At 44.3% G+C, this 18,360-nt stretch overlaps 1 protein-coding gene across 2 annotated transcripts in view; it reads left to right on the top strand.

Moving 5' to 3' along the window:
- The window catches only part of ADCY7 (adenylate cyclase 7), a 60,856-nt gene that overhangs the window by 26,323 nt on the left and 16,173 nt on the right, over positions 1 to 18,360 (top strand). For both annotated transcript variants that reach the window (XR_010794888.1, XM_066637007.1), the window contains exons 11-19: positions 198 to 241; positions 3,744 to 3,824; positions 8,560 to 8,641; positions 9,432 to 9,529; positions 9,891 to 9,975; positions 12,173 to 12,310; positions 13,534 to 13,593; positions 16,052 to 16,099; positions 16,699 to 16,871. Coding sequence is in view for 1 of the 2 variants with exons in the window: in XM_066637007.1 (XP_066493104.1) it covers positions 198 to 241; positions 3,744 to 3,824; positions 8,560 to 8,641; positions 9,432 to 9,529; positions 9,891 to 9,975; positions 12,173 to 12,310; positions 13,534 to 13,593; positions 16,052 to 16,099; positions 16,699 to 16,871 (809 nt within the window). In the remaining variant the exon portion in view is untranslated. The remainder of the gene's footprint in view (positions 1 to 197; positions 242 to 3,743; positions 3,825 to 8,559; positions 8,642 to 9,431; positions 9,530 to 9,890; positions 9,976 to 12,172; positions 12,311 to 13,533; positions 13,594 to 16,051; positions 16,100 to 16,698; positions 16,872 to 18,360) is intronic.

Here is an 18,360-nt window from a genome sequence, read left to right as displayed (position 1 = left end):
CTGCTTGACCCTGCCCACCCTGTATACTATCCAAGCAGAGACCTGGCCAACTAGTGAACAGGTAGTCTTCTGGTGGTGTTGTGTGGCTGTCTGTTCTGTACTACGCTAGCAAATCTACATATTTGGCTTGTTGTGTTTTTTTGTTTACATGTTTAAACAAAAGGTGTTGTTCTTCCCTGCCCTTTCCTCTTGCCTAGGAGATAGCTCTGCATCTAGCTCATCGCCAGAGGAATTCAGAAAGGCAAGTGGCATCTTTTTACTATGCTGTTTGCATCTTGTTACTTTGTATTTATCAACTGAAATATGTATTTGTTGAAGGAATTCCTGTCCCGCTTTTGCACTTGGGAAGCGTGCACTTAAGGCAGCGTACATTTAAAACAAAAACAAAACGACCTAAAACCATCAGTGACAACGCTGTCTGTAAAAGAATAAAGCTACAGAAAACATCAAGACATTAAACTGCAACAGAGAGACAGTAAATGAAATACCAACTCATAAAGGCAGCTAAGCATTCGAGTTTTCTAAAAGCAGCAAAGACAGGTAAAGTGAAGACTGAGTGGATTCCTTGTGGCAGGGAGTTCTACATTCTGAGTACTACAGTAGAGCAAACCCTTTCATGCATTTTCACCAGTTCCACTGCCAATGGAGATGGGAGAAGCAGAACACTCTCCTGGCTTGATTTTAGTGGGTGGGACAGTTCATGGGGAATGTGATTTGTTTTGTTTTTAATATTTAAATTCCTCTAAGGAGTCGAGGCAGTGTGCATAATTTGTCCTCCTCCTTATGCTTTCACAACCGCCCTGTGAGTAAGATGGTGACTGAACTGCCAGGTTGTGAGGGGACTGGACTGTGGGTGTTCCTCATCCAAGTCCAATGCTCTAACCACTACACCACATTGACCAAGGGAGTCCTTTTGCATCTGAGCCATTTAGGGCTTTGAAATTAATTAATCCACCACTTTGAACTGTACCTAGACATGGACTGGTACTGTGAATCTTGTCTTTTGGTCATTGATTCGGCGGCATTGATTGAGGGTGGCTTACAAGAAATATTTAAAGGTAAAATACATCATAAACATGAAATTGTTAACATGCACAGCTACAAAGACCAGTATGAGGTTTTCAACAGTAATCAAAACAGATGTTCAGTGAGCTCCAGAAGCTCTCTGGAAGAGAACAGCCTTCTTGTGACAGCTACAATTTTCCTTGGATGTCCCAAACATCCTTTGGGAGGTAGTTCCACAGGTTTGCTGCTGCTGCTGTCTTGGAGAAGTTGGGAAAACTTTACCTATAGTGACTATAGCTGGTCACTGAGCATCTGATGGTGGGGGCACACAGAGTAGGGTCTGCAACATCTCGTACAGGTTCTAACATACAGGAAGGTTCAGATGGGAAGTGGTTCCGTTTCAACATCTGCAGTTAGGTAGTTAACCAAAATATTGGAGCGTTAAGCTTAAAAAACCTCTCTGCACAGCTGAATTGTGCATTTCTAATGTGAGTCATTCATATCATAACTGAAATGTGTTGGACTTGAATTTGGAAGGCAGAGAATTTGGAAGGCAGAATTTGGAAGGCACAAGAATGGCCTGATGAAGAGGGCGTGAACTGTGGTAGGAAATATTTGGATAGTGATGACAAGAGGAATGTGGAGAAAAGCATCTCGAATTCCTGAGCGCCAGTGTCACATGTTGGCGTACACATGTGGTTGTATGCCCATGACCTGACTGGCCTGCCAATACTGTCTGCAGACACTTGAGTGACGAAGCTTTTCAAGCTGCAGTTATTTGCAAGCTGGGTACACTGGGGCTGCCCTGTTGAGGGCCACAGAATCAGTTTTGTGGCACTGGGGTCTTTAGAATCTCATCTGTTTTTCACTTCTGTGAGAGAGCTCCTCAGCTCAGTTGAATTGCATGTTTGTTGCTTGAATTTGCTTTGCATTAACTCTTGTTGATGCTTCTCTCTCTTCCTTGCTCTGTTTGATTCCAGAGTATTTTCTTTAGTAGAGGAGCATTCTCTGGAATGTATCTACAAACATCTCACACTGTAGTGGTGGGGTTGTCATCTTTTGGTTTTCCCAACTTTACAAAAAACATTCTGCAGGTGAAAAGGTATGTGGCTTGGAGGATAAAGAGATGCAGTTGAAAGGCAGCAGAGAATGAAGGGGTTAAGCCCTCTTCTCTTCCCACCACCACCACCCCTTCTGAAACTGTTTTTTTCCCAATAGGCATGATCAGCAAGGCATGATTTGTTAATTTGCATGTGACATCTAATTAGACCCAAACACAGCTTCAGAAAGGTATAAGCTGCAATCCTATACACATTTACTTAGGATTAGGGCCCACTGTATTGAATGAAGCTTGCTGCTGAGTAGACACACATAGCCCTGGACTGTCAGAAATGTTTCTGGAAGATAGGTCTGTCAGTGGCTAGTAGCTTTGCTAACTAAGGGAGTCTCCCATGTCCAAACCTGTGATACCTCTGAATAACGAATGCTGGGGACAGATGACTTGAGGAGGGTTTCTGAATTTTTCAGAGGTAGCTGCTTGGCCACAATTGCAACCACAATGTAGATTAGTTGAGCCTTGACTCCCCCACATCAAACAGTACTAGTTGAGCCTGGACTCCAATCTTGACATGTAGATGGCTAAGGAGGAGAGATTGGTTTGCTCAGTGTTATTCCTTCCATCCTCTGCTGTTGCTTGACTTATTCAGAGCCCCACCCAAATGTTGGTGTGGTTCCTCATTTCTTTGGTGCCTTTGAAACCAAGTGGAGCCTCATGAGTGCGAGTGCTGGGAAACCGAATGGTATTAGGACAGCTGAAGAGGGCACACCAGGGTCCTGACCTCTTTGCTCCTTTCCTTCTCAGCCATCTCTCTTTCCCTTTCTCTCTGTCTCTGCCCCCTGGGAAAAAGGGAACTGATAAGTGCAAATTTTGGACAAGGTGCGAGGGTCAAGTGGAGAAGAAATATTTTCCCAGCCCTTTTTGCTCCTCTCCTGTACTTTAAGCCCCTTGGCCAAAAGTTGCTCTGGACGCTAAATACATTCTTAACTTTTTGTGCCCCATGGGTAGAAAAATGGAGAAGTGGCAACCGTATTCCAGGTTTGTTAATTAACAAAGTATATCTTTTAGTTTGAATGAATGAGTTACACTTTAATAGTCTCTTGCTGGGCTTTTTCAGATTTTTTTTTTAAGGAGTGACAGTTTTTTGTGTTTTGACAACACGCTGAAGATTGCTGACCATCGTGTATAGTGAATGATTGCTACTGTCTGTAACACGCTAGAGCTGCTGCATTACATCCCATCTTCCTTCTCTTTTCTGTGCATATGTTAGTCTGCAAGGACCTAGACGAGAACCAGTGTGTCCTCCTTCAGTTATAAACTATAAGTGAGTTTCTTTTCTCTCCTCGTACTGCCTTCTGTGTGTTTCGCGAACTCTGAACCATGGAGTGACTTGGTATTTCCTTGCTAATTTCATTTTTAACTTGAACCAAAAGGCAATTCCAAGAGCTTTTCTCCGCAGAGCCAAAGCTTAAAATCTCTCCTTGATTGTTTCCTTGATTGTCAAAGAGGAATGGTTAAGATCAGGCTTCCCACCAGCTCTTTTAAGTATTTAGAAGTAATGTTTTTAATACTGTTGCCTGATTAATGCAGAAAACTCTTAGTTGATTGCTAATGCTTTTAATTGATCTGTGGATTAAAGCTTGTGACCCTATAAATATATATATATTTTCTGTCTGTTTAGAAATACCTCTCAGAAGGGAAGGATGGAAGAAGAAATTAACGATAAAATGTTGTCAACCATTGAGGGCCTCAGTTCAGCAAAGTAAGAAAGCCACTTCCCTCATCTATGGAAAGGGAATGGGGAGAAGGAGAAAAATTGCTCCTGGGTATTTTCTCTAATATGAAGCTAGAAGCCTGTATGGAAACCTTCATGTCTCTGTTTGGGTGGGGAGGAGGGAGGTGGACTGGTTATGGTATTTCAGTGCTGAGTGGCAGACCTTAGTGTGGCATGCAGGTTCTGAAGCTAAGGCTGCAATCTGAACCACACTTTCCTGAGAGTAGGCCCCATTGAACAACACAGGACTTACTTCTGAGTAGACCTGGTTAGGATTGTACCCTAAGCCTTGAAAAACAGGTCCTGGAATGAAGTCTTGGAAGCCCAGTGCCATTGCATAGCTTTGAGAGACAGTGCTCTCCCAAAATTGATGTGATGGTATGAAAGCATGCAACCCGCTGTGGTTTTATGCTGCAGTTGAGCTGTGAAATCCCCCATTGGCTTCAGCAGTGGAGAAGTAAAAATAGAACTACAAATGAAAGTCTGAAAAAACAGGAAATTGAGAAATGTCCTTTTTGACATGGCAGAGTTAGCACTCCAGACGCTTAACCATGTGTCTGAATTTAGCAAATTAAATGAGTTGAGGGTGAGAGCATTTCCTTCAGATTCCTGCAGCAGAGGCTAAGGAAGGAAAGTGCTCATGTAACTCTTTTTGGCCTTTGATGTCTTATGTAGTAGAGAATAATTTGAAGAGATACAGGTTGATGAAAGTTTCAGCAGTGTTCTCTCCCAAGTTTGGAAGATCTCTTCCCAACTGGGCTCCTCTGTTCAGGAAAATGAATTTGCTTGTTAATATTCAGCTGGGGAAACTGACACTCGAGAGTTGATACTTGTGGGATTAGATTCAGGGGATCAAGCTAGATTACCCAGGGGTAACCCAGTTACTTATGCTAACAGGGTAAGAGGCACTTTTTCAAGGAGGCATGCCTCTTTTGTTTAGCAGGGGGAAAGTAATTGGCCCTCCTCACCCCAGCAGTGTCTTTTGTAGTGGCTGTTTGCTGATGTTCTTTTGCATCTTTTTAGATTGTGAGCCCTTTTGGGGCAGGGAACCATTGCTTATTTGATTTTTTTTTTGTAAATCACTTTGTAAACTTTTAGTTGAAAAGTGGTATATAAGTACTGTTAATAATAATAAAAAATTGTAAAAACATCTGCTCTGCCTGTGGAGGAGGGAAAATACTATATAAGTATATAGTACAATCCTTGGAATTTACATGTAGGATATCTGCTGTGTTATATTGATTGTTGGTTATATATATATTGTGTAATATCTGCCATCAGAATTGGTATCTAGTGTGTGAGCACCAGGAATTGTCTAGATAAGAGTTGGCAGAGATCCAGACACATGTTCCCTTTAAAACAAAAAAACAACCCCAGATGAAAATCTGTTATTCACATTTTAATACCACCCTTCATCCAAAGAGCTCAGGGTAGTATACATGGTTCCTTCCCTCTCTTTGTTCTTATAACAATCCTGAGAGATAGTGACTGACCCAAGGTCACCCAGGAAGCTTTGTGACTGAGCAGGGATTTGAACTGAATCTTCCAGGTCTAAGTCTAACACCAGAACCACAGCATCAACCTGGCTCTCAGTATTTCCCCATCCTGGCACAGGCCATCTATAAAAATGCTTCTCGTACTTAGGAACCAGAAATAATATTATATATCTGATATAAGGAGAGTTTATGTGCATGTTGTGAACTGGGCATTGTTCATTAAACTTGAGACTCATCTGAAATCTGGTGTTAGTGGTTAAGAGACTGAGCTGTGAATATGGATCTTCATACTTAGACTTTCATCTCTGCCACAAACTCACTACAGTCAGTTCTTGTTCTCCGCTAAGGTTAGGTTTCTGGAAAAACTACTGGGTACCAAATTAGCAGATGCTGCATTGAGCCTGTGGGGAAAATGGGGTCAAGTTCCAGGGGACCCTCTTCACCATACACTGTATGAGCTTTGTGAACCTGAATCATACTTTGAAGTCTATGAGGCTAGGTGATAGTGAGGACTCCTCAATATCTCTGGCACTTGATGTTTCCTCTTCCATGCTAGATATCCCTCAATTCTTTGACAGTTGCTAGCCCAACAATAAAACTTCAGAGTTCAGTGATAGGGAGGGGGTTGCTTCACCCTTTTAGCTCTTCCACCTGTTTCTTGCTTGCCTCAGCCCCAGAGCAGCCTTCAGATAGATTTCCAGAGGCCTCTCATCATCACCAGGGTTGTGAAGGTTCAGCTGGAGCCCCCAGAATGGCGCCCAAGACGATGAGGCCAATCTAGAAGCGAACACAAATGTATCCGAAAATTCTCCATGGAGCAATACCAATGCCTGTTTGATGTGGAAAATTGACAGAATCCAGCCAGCTTTCTAAGAAACGAGGGGTACAGTTGGCTGGACACAGTTGCCACAACCCCCTCCCCCATTGGTTGTTTAGTATATAGGTGTCTCTTCCTCTTCCCCCTGTATGGCACTGGTGCTGCCTTCTGCTTGTGAGGAAGCCACTGTCTCTTGACCTCCTCCTGAAACCTCTGTTGTGCCTACCTGCTTGTAGCTGAGCCAAGCCCCACCCCAGTGCACCTGCACAGTTTTAGAGGATAACGATGATGAACAAATGAGCATATAAAGAGGACTGATTGTATATGGATCTTAGGCAAGTCACTCCCTCTTTCAACTCCAACCTTCCTATCTACAATATGGGAGTTATATATTGCTATATTGGCAACCTTCAGTCTCGAAAGACTATGGTATCGCGCTCTGAAAGGTGGTTCTGGCACAGCGTCTAGTGTGGCTGAAAAGGCCAATCCGAGAGTGACAATCCCTTCCACACTGGGAGCAAGTGCAGTCTGTCCCTGGTCTGTCTCCCTGGCTATGGGCCTTCCTTCTTTGCCTCTTAACCTCAGACTGTTGGCAAAGTGTCTCTTCAAACTGGGAAAGGCCATGCTGCACAGCCTGCCTCCAAGCGGGCCGCTCAGAGGCCAGGGTTTCCCACTTGTTGAGGTCCATCCCTACGGCCTTCAGATCCCTCTTGCAGATGTCCTTGTATCGCAGCTGTGGTCTACCTGTAGGGCGCTTTCCTTGCACGAGTTCTCCATAGAGGAGATCCTTTGGGATCCGGCCATCATCCATTCTCACGACATGACCAAGCCAACGCAGGCGTCTCTGTTTCAGCAGTGAATACATGCTAGGGATTCCAGCACGTTCCAGGACTGTGTTGTTTGGAACTTTGTCCTGCCAGGTGATGCCGAGGATGCGTCGGAGGCAGCGCATGTGGAAAGCGCTCAGTTTCCTCTCCTGTTGTGAGCGAAGAGTCCATGACTCGCTGCAGTACAGAAGTGTACTCAGGACGCAAGCTCTGTAGACCTGGATCTTGGTATGTTCCGTCAGCTTCTTGTTGGACCAGACTCTCTTTGTGAGTCTGGAAAACGTGGTAGCTGCTTTACCGATGCGCTTGTTTAGCTCGGTATCGAGAGAATGAGTGTCGGAGATCGTTGAGCCAAGGTACACAAAGTCATGGACAACCTCCAGTTCATGCTCAGAGATTGTAATGCAGGGAGGTGAGTCCACATCCTGAACCATGACCTGTGTTTTCTTCAGGCTGATTGTCAGTCCAAAATCTTGGCAGGCCTTGCTAAAACGATCCATGAGCTGCTGGAGATCTTTGGCAGAGTGGGTAGTGACAGCTGCATCGTCGGCAAAGAGGAAGTCACGCAGACATTTCAGCTGGACTTTGGATTTTGCTCTCAGTCTGGAGAGGTTGAAGAGCTTTCCGTCTGATCTGGTCCGGAGATAGATGCCTTCTGTTGCAGTTCCAAAGGCCTGCTTCAGCAGGACAGCAAAGAAAATCCCAAACAAGGTTGGTGCAAGAACACAGCCCTGCTTCACTCCGCTTCGGATGTCAAAAGGGTCTGATGTGGAGCCATCGAAGACAACAGTGCCCTTCATGTCCTTGTGGAAAGATCTGATGATGCTGAGGAGCCTGGGTGGACATCCAATCTTGGGGAGAATCTTGAAGAGGCCGTCTCTGCTGACCAGGTCGAAAGCCTTTGTGAGATCTATGAAGGCTATAAAGAGTGGCTGTCGTTGTTCCCTGCATTTCTCCTGCAGTTGTCTAAGGGAGAATACCATATCAGTGGTGGACCTGTTGGCTCGGAATCCACACTGCGATTCTGGATAGACGCTCTCTGCAAGTACCTGGAACCTCTTTAGTACAACTCGGGCAAACAGCTTTCCTACAACGCTAAGGAGAGAGATGCCGCGGTAGTTGTTGCAGTCACCCCTGTCACCTTTGTTCTTGTACAGCGTGATGATGTTTGCATCCCTCATGTCTTGAGGTACTTCACCTTCTCTCCAGCAGAGACAGAGGATTTCATGCAGCTCAGTGACGATGATCTCTTTGCAGCATTTTAGGACTTCAGCAGGGATGCTGTCTTTTCCAGGTGCCTTGCCAAAGGCAAGGGAGTCCAGGGCCACGTGAAGTTCTTCTAGGGTTGGTTCACTGTCAAGCTCTTCCAGCACAGTTATAATGCTTACCTTAACAGGGTAGTCAAGATTCCATCAAGATGATACACATGAAGAATTTGGCACAAAGAAATGCTTATTATTATAAACGTATATTCTTATCATGTATATTCTTATTCTTTCTTACTTTGTAGCATGATGTTTCATTCTGCGTATCTTGCTTCAAAATGTGGGCTCTTAACAGCATTGTTTTGTTTTACCATGCAGGCCCCGGTGCGGTAAAACAGAGGACTTCCGTGGGCTATGTGGATTTTTGCTATTTTTTGTAGAAAAGGGGCTTGAAAAAGAGGTAAGTGAGAGAAGGATAGAGGTGATAGTACATTTCACTCTAGATTTGCAGTTTCAAAGGGGAGCAAGTTCAGCTCGGTTCATCATGGACTTTTTGTGGCTTCCTGTTCATAGAATCATGGGTGGTGGTGATAGAAGGTCAGCTTCCTTACTTAAGTCTTGCTCTTTGGTGCTTCCATCAGCACCCCAGAGGACGAATCGGATGCTTGTTTGGGGAAAGGAGCTGTTGGCCGTGAGAGGGTGTGATGTGGTATCCTCTGTGCACACTTGGTTTTCTGGGATTTGCTCTTGGCTTTTTCTTTTGAAAGATTGAGTCATCACCAAGAGAGAACTCTTGATATCATTCTTCTGGCAAGGAGAACCCCACAATCAGAGGCACAATACCCACTTTATTTCATTTTAAAAAATTTATATGGTGCCTCTGCTCAGGAATGGACACTTTGGGCATCTCAACAATAAAAAAAGCAGTTCAATGACCAAAAAAACTATGGAGCATGTTGATGTTTTCTTTCCCATATCCTCTTTTTCCATCACTCTGCCCTCGCATTTTCCTTCCTTCCTTCCTTCCTTCCTTCTTTCCTTCTAGAAAGGACTTGGTAGTATTGTGAGACCAAACTCTGTCTTTGGTGTGCCTGATTTCTCTGTATATCATACGTCCAACATTCATATCGGTACTTGTGGGATGTATCCAAAGATCCTTGTAAAGTGATTCACTAGAATTCTCTAGTCCCTATGAGCAAATCAAATTTGTGTTAGCTGTGCTGACACCTTTTTCCCCCCTCTCTCCCCAGTATCGCACAATAGCTATCCCAAAGCTAAGGGGTTATTTTGCCTGTGCCAGTGTTGTTCTGCTGTGCATGTTTCTGGTGCAGATCATCATAATGCCAAGGTAAGTGTGTTTCTCTTTTCCTTTTTTCAACCTGTTATGTGCAAAACCTCAAATCTTTCTAATAATCAGATACACCCCCCCCCCCCCCCCCGTTACTACCTCTTGGTATTCTGGGCACCATTCTTGCTCCTAGCAGCTTAATGCAATACTTAATTCTCTGAATATAGTTTTTGAGTTGTTAAGATTTCATATTTTGAAAAATGGCTTCTCATTTACCTTTGAATGCAAAGCTGCCTGCAACTTTCTGCAAAAAGGAACATGCTTCCCCCAAGAATCCATGACTGCTAAACTGTGGAAAGTGTTTTCGCCTTAACACTTTGCCTCTCCTCTCTAAGTCTCCCTCTTCCTTTATCTCTTCCAGAAATGCACAATTAGGAATTTCTTTTGGGACTGTCGCCATCATCATGGGGCTTATATTGTGTGTGTGTTTTGCTGATAACTGTTGGGTGAGTAAGAATCGAACCAAAATACACATGGTTCCCCCCTCCCAATGTATAAATAAGTGCATGTTAGATGGTGACTAGTTGGTTCACATTTTTTTTGAGCTTAAACCTGTATACAGACATCCCCCTGTGTCCCATATATCTTTGGTTCCACTTATCTGTGGTTCTCAAATCCCCCCCCCCCATTGTGCTCATGACTCACTTCTCTTCATTTGCAAATGCTTTGCAAAAGGAAGTTTTTTCTTCCTTTTGCTTTGGAATCCTTTGGAAAAGGAAGCAGGCGTTGAGAACGTAGATTTGTAGCTGCTAGAGGAACACTAGAAGAGGCAACAGTGAGGATGCTAACGGGAAGAGCATTCTCACTGCCTGCCTGCTTCTTCTGCTGTCTGACTCCTGTTAGCATTTGCACTGTTGCCTCCTCTAGCATTCTTAGCAGCTACAATTCTAGGTCCTCATTGCTTTCTTTTCCAAGCAAAATCTTCCTTTTGCAAATGAAGAGAGGTGAGTCATGCACGTGATGGGGGGGGGGGGAATTTGAGTCCGGTTTTCTGGTATCTTTGGTTTTGAGTACCTGCAGTAGCAGCAGGAACTTATTCCCCATGGATACGGTGGGGGGCAGCGTAGCTTTATAGATCTGTATAAATGTACTACTGATCAGATTAAAAAACAACAACTCTGCACTTTTAACATGAGGGTAGCGCTGTAGTTCAGTGGCCCAGCTCATGCTTTGCCTGCACGAAAACCCTTGATTCAGTCTCTGGAAATGAGAAAAGACCCTTGCCTTGGAGTCCTGGTTAGCCTCTACCAATGAGTGTAGTGGCAGCACTGACCTAGAGAAACCTATTCTCTGACCTTGTATACAGTAATTTCATATGTTCACATACTATTCATTCTTAAGGTCTTTGGACTAGGGCTGAAGTGCTGTGCACTTGCTGTGTATACAAGGCATGCGCTAGCCTATTAGAGTTTTTGAAACTTATTTTCTTTGCAGTATAGACAAGTATAGGCCACTGGTTCCCAAACTGTGAGCTGTGGCTCCCCAGGGAGCTGCAGAAACCAGCCAGGGGAGCTGCAGAATCCTTGTGAAAAATTAACCAGCCCTATCCATTTATAGGATTGTAGCACTCATGGAGAGCCATAGCCAATGGCCCAGTAGGTCAAGGGAAGTACTGGTTGAAAAAGTTTGGGAACCACTGGGGGCTATTCAAATTGTGTTGGACCATTTCCCCCCAAATCAGAAAAGCATGAAGGCATTTGTTGGGTGGGGGGTGGGGGTGGGTGGCAGAATGGTGTTTGAGATAAACAAGATTAAAGCCCCACCCCCATGGGCTCATCGAGCTTGCTTCTTCATTGCTTGGATCCTGGATGTTGTTTCTGGGATTGCTGAAGCAGAGGGCTAATTATGGTGTCATTTTGGGGGTGGGATTTACTTATTTCCACCCACGTGCCATTCGTGCATGTTCATTGACAGGAGCAATTGTGACATTCTCTGCTGGCAATTCATGGTTCTGTTTTGTGCTCTCTCTCTGTGCAAGAATGCATGTGGGATTTGCTCCTGTTCAGAGCAACATTTTGGAAACTGCTAGAATTCAAGACTTCTATCTGAGAGGCTAAAAGCTGGTGAAACTGATTGCCTGAGAGTTCTTTCATATGCCTTAAATATACAGTGGGCACCTTGGTATCCACAGGGGATCTTTTCCAGGACTCCCTGTGGATACTGAATCCTGCAGATAATAAAATCAATGAAGGGCCCCACACGGCAGTTACTTACCTGGGGCTCCACAGGTCACACGTGGCCTCCTCCAAGCCTCCCAGATGCAACTGAAAGGCTCTTCTGCTTTGCAAACAGAAACGGAAGTGCCTTTCAGTCATGTCTAAGAGGTCCTCTGAGGTCCTTCACCTGAGGGGTCAACTTCCACACGTATACCAAGCCCATGGATAAGGAGAGCCCGCTGGAATGCCTGAACTAGACCACTTCAGACCACAAGCAGAGACTCGCATGAGCGCACAATGCTGCTCCTGTGGATCCATTTAGCTCAGCACTGTCTACCCTGCAAAAATTCCCTCTCATTTCAAAATTGTGGGCCTCTCATAAATGAAAACAACGTGCACATTTCTGTTGGCCATAAGCAGTTGATGGAAAGAGTAAGGATGCCTGTGCATTGGCAGGTTGTGCTGATACCTTGTCTTCTCTTTGCAGAGATGCTGTTCGAAGCGCTGGCCCCCAGCACGTTATCTCCGCATGCTTTCTCACAAAGTGGAGACAATGCCGTTTGTGAGGCTCCCGCTGGCTGTCATTGCGATTGGCTCGTTGCTAATCATAGCTGTTTTCAACCTGGTAATCTTTTTTGTTCAATAGGAAGTTTGTGTTGACTCTGTCTGACCTCTGGGTGTGACCTTGAACCTTTTTTTACAAAATGCACTGAAGGCTGTAGCTCAGTGGCAAAACATAAACTTTGCATGCAGAAGGTCCCAAGTTCAAGCCCCCCCCCCCGTGTCTTCAGGTAGGGTTGTGAAAGACCACCTGCTTGAAGCCCTGAAGAGTGACTGTCAGTCAGTGTTGACTATACTATTGAGCTATCTGAACCTAGGGTCTCACTTGGTGCCAGGCAACTTTCTTCGTCCCTGTGGAAATTCTCATGTTTACTTGGTGAGTTAGTAGTCTGAAGCAGGAACCCAAGAGATTTGGGAGCCATGGGGGTTGCGATAGTCTTGTATTTTTTTCTGGGAAAAAAAGATTTAGACTTTTTGGGGGGATGGCGGTGAGAATATAGTGCAAAAATGGTTAGTTTATTCCAGGGATGTCAAACTTGTTTCATCCAGTGGGCGGATTAGATCCTGCTAAGTGCTGGAAGTGATGCCATTGAGCAAGAAATGACATCATTAAGCAGGTGATGACCAGAAATAAGCTCTCTTTTTCTCAGGAACTCATTAGCTTGACAGAAGAGAAAATATGCTAAACTTGATCATATTTTCAAGATAAGGAAGAGCCCAATTATCACAGGGGCCAGGTAAAAAACTTATGCGGGTCATATTATTCTGCAGGTCTTATGTTTGACACCCCTGGTTTTATATGATTTGGAACAGCTGGAAGTACAGTAAATGCTGGAAATAGAAGTAATCCGCATAGCAGTAAATAAAAGGAAGACTTTATCATCTGGGCTTGAACTTGTGTTAGTTGAGTGTGCGGCTTGCCAACACACCCCTCAGTAGCCTTTTGCTAATATATGTACCTGCTACTCTGCTTTATTGTTCTGAAATCAAGTGAGACAGCAGCTCAAACACACAGAGTTTTAGAATCATGTTAAGTATGCTGCCTGTCTTGCAGAGACAATGCTGCATAAGTGTATTTAATTGCAGTTCTTCCTGCTTTTCCCTTTTCTTGATGTTAGGAAAAAACAACCCCAGAAAACATTTTGGTTATCTTGAATTTTTTCTGGATTCCCCCTCCCACTAGCAGTTAATATCCTTAACCAAGACTCAATTGTGCTTTGAAACAATGTTATGTATTTGAATCCCCACCTCTGTGTTCATTAACTGGTGTCAAATATTCTTAATTAGTCACTGTGCCAGCCCAATGGAAACCACACTGTACCAGATACTGGTAATTCTTCCAACAAGGTGAGTAACAGGGCTATAAAGCCACATGTTTTCCATAAATGTTCAGAACTTATTTAAGAGGAAGATGGCATGAGAAAAAGAGCACAAAAGTGGGGGAATTCTTTTTATCTGACTTTCTGGGCCAAAGTAGATGAGATTGGTAGAAGATGTATGGTCTGATTTTTCTGGGTTGTTTTAAAGGAGGCAAACTCAGCCATGAGGAGATTGGAAGCTTTGAATTAGGAGTGTGGTCCTGATGGAGAGGGTTTTAAAACTCCTTTCCAGCTTGCACGGTTTTTCTAATCCAGATCACCCAATGTGTACCTGGAGGTATTTTATCAGCAGGGCAAAGCATACTGATATCTGTATTAAATGCATTTTTCTAAGAAAGTAGAAAATCCATTTGTTCATCTTTTGCAATCTGGTTGGCTCTCGGTAATTCTGAATGGGATTTGATCACCGGATATGCTGGTTCCCATCACTGTCACTTGGGTGAATGAAACTATGCCCTGAAATGCCAACATTCAGCCACATTCCAGTGTAACCAACTTTTGGAGTCCAAGATGGGGCTGTGCAGATGGTGGAGAAGGAGAAGGCATGACTACTGTCTCTTTGGTGTTCAATTTCAAGAACCTTTATTGGCATCAAAACAGTTAATAACAACACAGAAAACACAGACTATACAACAGGGTTCTGTCCACAGCATAAAAAAAATTAAAATGATGGGACGCATGAAGATAGTTTCCTTATAACAGCTAGCAAATAGTCGGCGACTAAATCTGTGATAGCCCCAGAGGTATCTTCCAGAAGGGAGCACGAGAGATCATCGGGTGAACCAGAAAGGACCGACAAAATTGGATCTAAAAAAGTACTGTGCAATGTTCGAAGAGCAGGGCAATAACACAAGATATGACCGGTTGTACCGGGTTCCAGAAAACAAAATTTGCAAACCCTGCTATCGAACAGCACATTATGGAATCTTCCCTCAAGAACTGCAGAGGGAAAAATGTTGAGCCTTTGGTGTTCTCTGGGAACTCCTCTTTCCTTTGTAAGCAAATGGTTGCTATTTGTTGCTCTAGGGCAGTGATTTTCAACTGTTTTCATCTCATGGCACACTGATAAGGCACTAAAATTTTCAGGGCACACTATCAGTTTTTTGATAATTGACAATTGACAGTGCACATTTTACTGCCAGCCGGAGGCTCACACCCCCAGTGGCCCTACTAATATATGATTTCCCCAAACTCCTGCAGCATACCTGCAGACTGTTTGCGGCACACCAATGTGCCATGGCACAGTAGTTGAAAATAGCTGCTCTAGGAACAAGTGGAGTGTGCACTTTAGATTAGTATTGACGGGAGGACAAAATCTGCCTTATTTTCACATTTTTCTACCACTCTTCCTCCAAGGAGCTCAGGGTGGTGCACATGGTTCCTTCCCTCCTTTTGTCCTCACAACAACCTTGTGCAATAGGTGAGGCTGAGAGACAGTGAGTGGCCAAAGGGCTCCCAGGAAGCTTCATTGCTGAGCTGGAACTTGATTCTGGGTCTTTTAGGTCTAAGTCCAACTCCCAAACCACTACACCAGTGGTTCTCAAACTTTTAGCACCAGGACCCACTTTTTAGAATGAGAATATGTCAGGACCCACCAGAAGTGACTTCATCAAGCAGGAGATTTTTAAATAATCTTAGGTTGCAATCCTACCCACACTTACCCAGGAGTAAGCCCCATTGACTACCTTTGTTAAAAGCATATAGTCTGTTAAAAGCATATAGCCTGTTCAGATCTGTAACATTTCCCCAAAAGCAGTCACAAGCCATCAAGCCTAGTATATTAAAAATAAAATATTGAAATGAGCAGGGACCCACCTGAAATTGGCTCGTGACCCACTTAGTGGGTCCCGACCCACAGTTTGAGAAACACTGCACTACACCATCCTGGCTTTTCTTACCTGGAGTGGGTGGCTTGTTCCTCACCGAAAAGGGGCCTGCAGGGGGTTGGAACCCTTACTATGTAGAATAGTGGTTCCAAACCTATAGGAGCCTGTGGACCATTGAGGCAAAAATTGGCATTGTTGTGGACCACAGGCAGCTTTGGGCAGTCTGATCTCAGCCCTTTCTGGGAGTCCATCTCCTGAGTGCTCACCCAGAAACTATCAAAGAGAATGGATAATTCTGCCCTCAGCGACAGCTGACACTTCAGTACCTGTGGCTGCAGGTGGTCCATTCTCTGCTCACTCTGGTGGTCCATGGGAGATTTCTTGCTCAGTGAGACACTAGAAGTGATCAAAGGTGATTTTTTTTCCCCTGAGACCTTGCGGACCACTTGTCAGGGTCTTGAGGACCACCTGTGGTCCATAGACCACAGGCTGGGAACAAGTGATGTAGAAGGCTCTATTCCTGTTCTGAGTGTGACATGTAAAAAATTTTTTGAAAAGCCAACATTCTTACATACTTCTAATATTTTTTTTTCCATTTAGACTGCACACAATTACAGCATCAAAGAGAGTACTTCTCTCATTGTCTCGGTGAGTACAAAGCTAATTTTACTGAGACTAGGGGTGAGGCTAGGCAGAAATGGACTGGCAGGAGACCCAGGTATAATTTAATGGTGGAATTTACCACCACAAGATGTGGTGACCACTACTGATTTGGATGGTTTCAAAAAGGGATTAGACACATTTGCATGGAACAGTTCTCTCAATGACTTGTAGTCACCACTAAATGGAATCTCCAGGTTGCAGATTCTTTTGTTTTTGTTTTTTCTTTTTGGCCAGCTTCCCTAGGCCTGCATTTGCAGGAAAAGTGGGATCTGAATCCTTCTAATTATGATAAACCAGTGAATACCAGTTGCTGGGCAGTGTAGGCTGGAAGCAGGTGATTACCTACAGCTCTTACTTGAAAGTTTCCACTAAGTTTTGGAAATAATGCCTTTGAGCGAATTGCAGATTCCAACATGTTGAACTTCCCTCTGGTAATCCTATCCAGTAAAGTAGAATCTGGAGAGGAATCTAACTGAAGTAGATTCTATAGACACCTCTATGTGCAGCTTGTTAACATTAACTCCTGTTTGTAGGCATGTACAAAGCAGTTTGTTCAGTCTGGTTTGTTAACTCTTCTGTTCTAGTATTATACTTACTGCTGCCTCCTGGGGTTCATCGCCTGCTCTGTCTTTCTTCGGATGAGCTTTGAACTGAAGCTGATGCTTTTGTCGGGGGCTGTTGTTGGATATTTCATTGTATTTAATATGTGCCTGCCTTGGAAGGCTAACCACAGCAATGACAGCAGTACCAAAGAAAGGTACCGTATCCATTTTTCCAAGAGTAACACAATGTGTAAACTCATGGTAAGCTCATTGTAATGGTGGATTTGCAATGTCAGGAAGTGACCCTTTTAAGAAGAAGAAAAGTTTAGAACAGACCCCATCATTTCGAAACCCAGTGATGATTGAAAATGGCTTCAGGAAACCTTCTGAGAAATGAAAAGATTGTGTTGGCAGGCATTGTGTAGATCGTGGTTGTGCTAATGCCATGGGCACTTTTTGCATGTCCTTTGACGTCCCTGCAGTAAATGACACAAGCCCTTCCTTCCCCTTGTTTTGAGAAACAATCTGCCCTTGTCAATTTCTTTATAATTCCTCCTTCTATCCCTTCTGGAAATTGTGATTCCTGCTTTCCAAGCTCTGGAGACCGTGTCTTCCCAAATCAGTGGCTGAACTGTGATGCTGCTTGCCAGTTCAGTGACGGGATGCCTCTGAATGCTAATTGCAATGGCAAGGATGCTTTCATCTCCTTCTTATGTATTATCAGAGGCAATGGGGGGTACTGTGGGAATGCTGGTCTAGAAGAGCCTTTGGCCTGATCCAGAAGGGCTCTTTTTATGTTCTAAATCTATTCAGTAACATTGGTATCTGCTATTTTTCTCCTCCACCTTCCACTCAGGTATCTGCTATTTACCCCATCCACTTCTATCATACAGGCCCCTTTCTTTACAGGAACCTGTGTGCCTTTTAGGAGCCCAAAAAGACATTACAATAAATGAATTGGTTCTTCCTCTGAGACCCTTTTGGAGTCCCACCACTTTTCTGAAGTAAAACTTGGGAATGTAGTAAACTGACCCAAAAGTTGAGAGCGGCTGTGTTATCTTAGTCAGTGCCACAAATGCAGATTTCTTTTCCTCTGGATGGGAGGGAGGCAGTTTACATGACCATATAACATTTAGCATTTTTATTAGTATATTGGCAACCTTCAGTCTCGAAAGACTATGGTATCGCGCTCTGAAAGGTGGTTCTGGCACAGCGTCTAGTGTGGCTGAAAAGGCCAATCCGGGAGTGACAATCCCTTCCACACCGGGAGCAAGTGCAGTCTGTCCCTGGTCTGTCTCCCTGGCTATGGGCCTTCCTTCTTTGCCTCTTAGCCTCAGACTGTTGGCAAAGTGTCTCTTCAAACTGGGAAAGGCCATTCTGCACAGCCTGCCTCCAAGCGGGCCGCTCAGAGGCCAGGGTTTCCCACTTGTTGAGGTCCATCCCTAAGGCCTTCAGATCCCTCTTGCAGATGTCCTTATATCGCAGCTGTGGTCTACCTGTAGGGCGCTTTCCTTGCACGAGTTCTCCATAGAGGAGATCCTTTGGGATCCGGCCATCATCCATTCTCACGACATGACCAAGCCAACGCAGGCGTCTCTGTTTCAGCAGTGAATACATGCTAGGGATTCCAGCACGTTCCAGGACTGTGTTGTTTGGAACTTTGTCCTGCCAGGTGATGCCGAGGATGCGTCGGAGGCAGCGCAT

Source organism: Tiliqua scincoides, chromosome 9 (assembly GCF_035046505.1).
Source record: "Tiliqua scincoides isolate rTilSci1 chromosome 9, rTilSci1.hap2, whole genome shotgun sequence".
Taxonomy (NCBI): Eukaryota; Metazoa; Chordata; class Lepidosauria; order Squamata; family Scincidae; genus Tiliqua; species Tiliqua scincoides.
The sequence above is the reverse complement of the archived record's forward strand: the minus strand, read 5'-3'. Positions and strand labels throughout refer to the sequence as shown.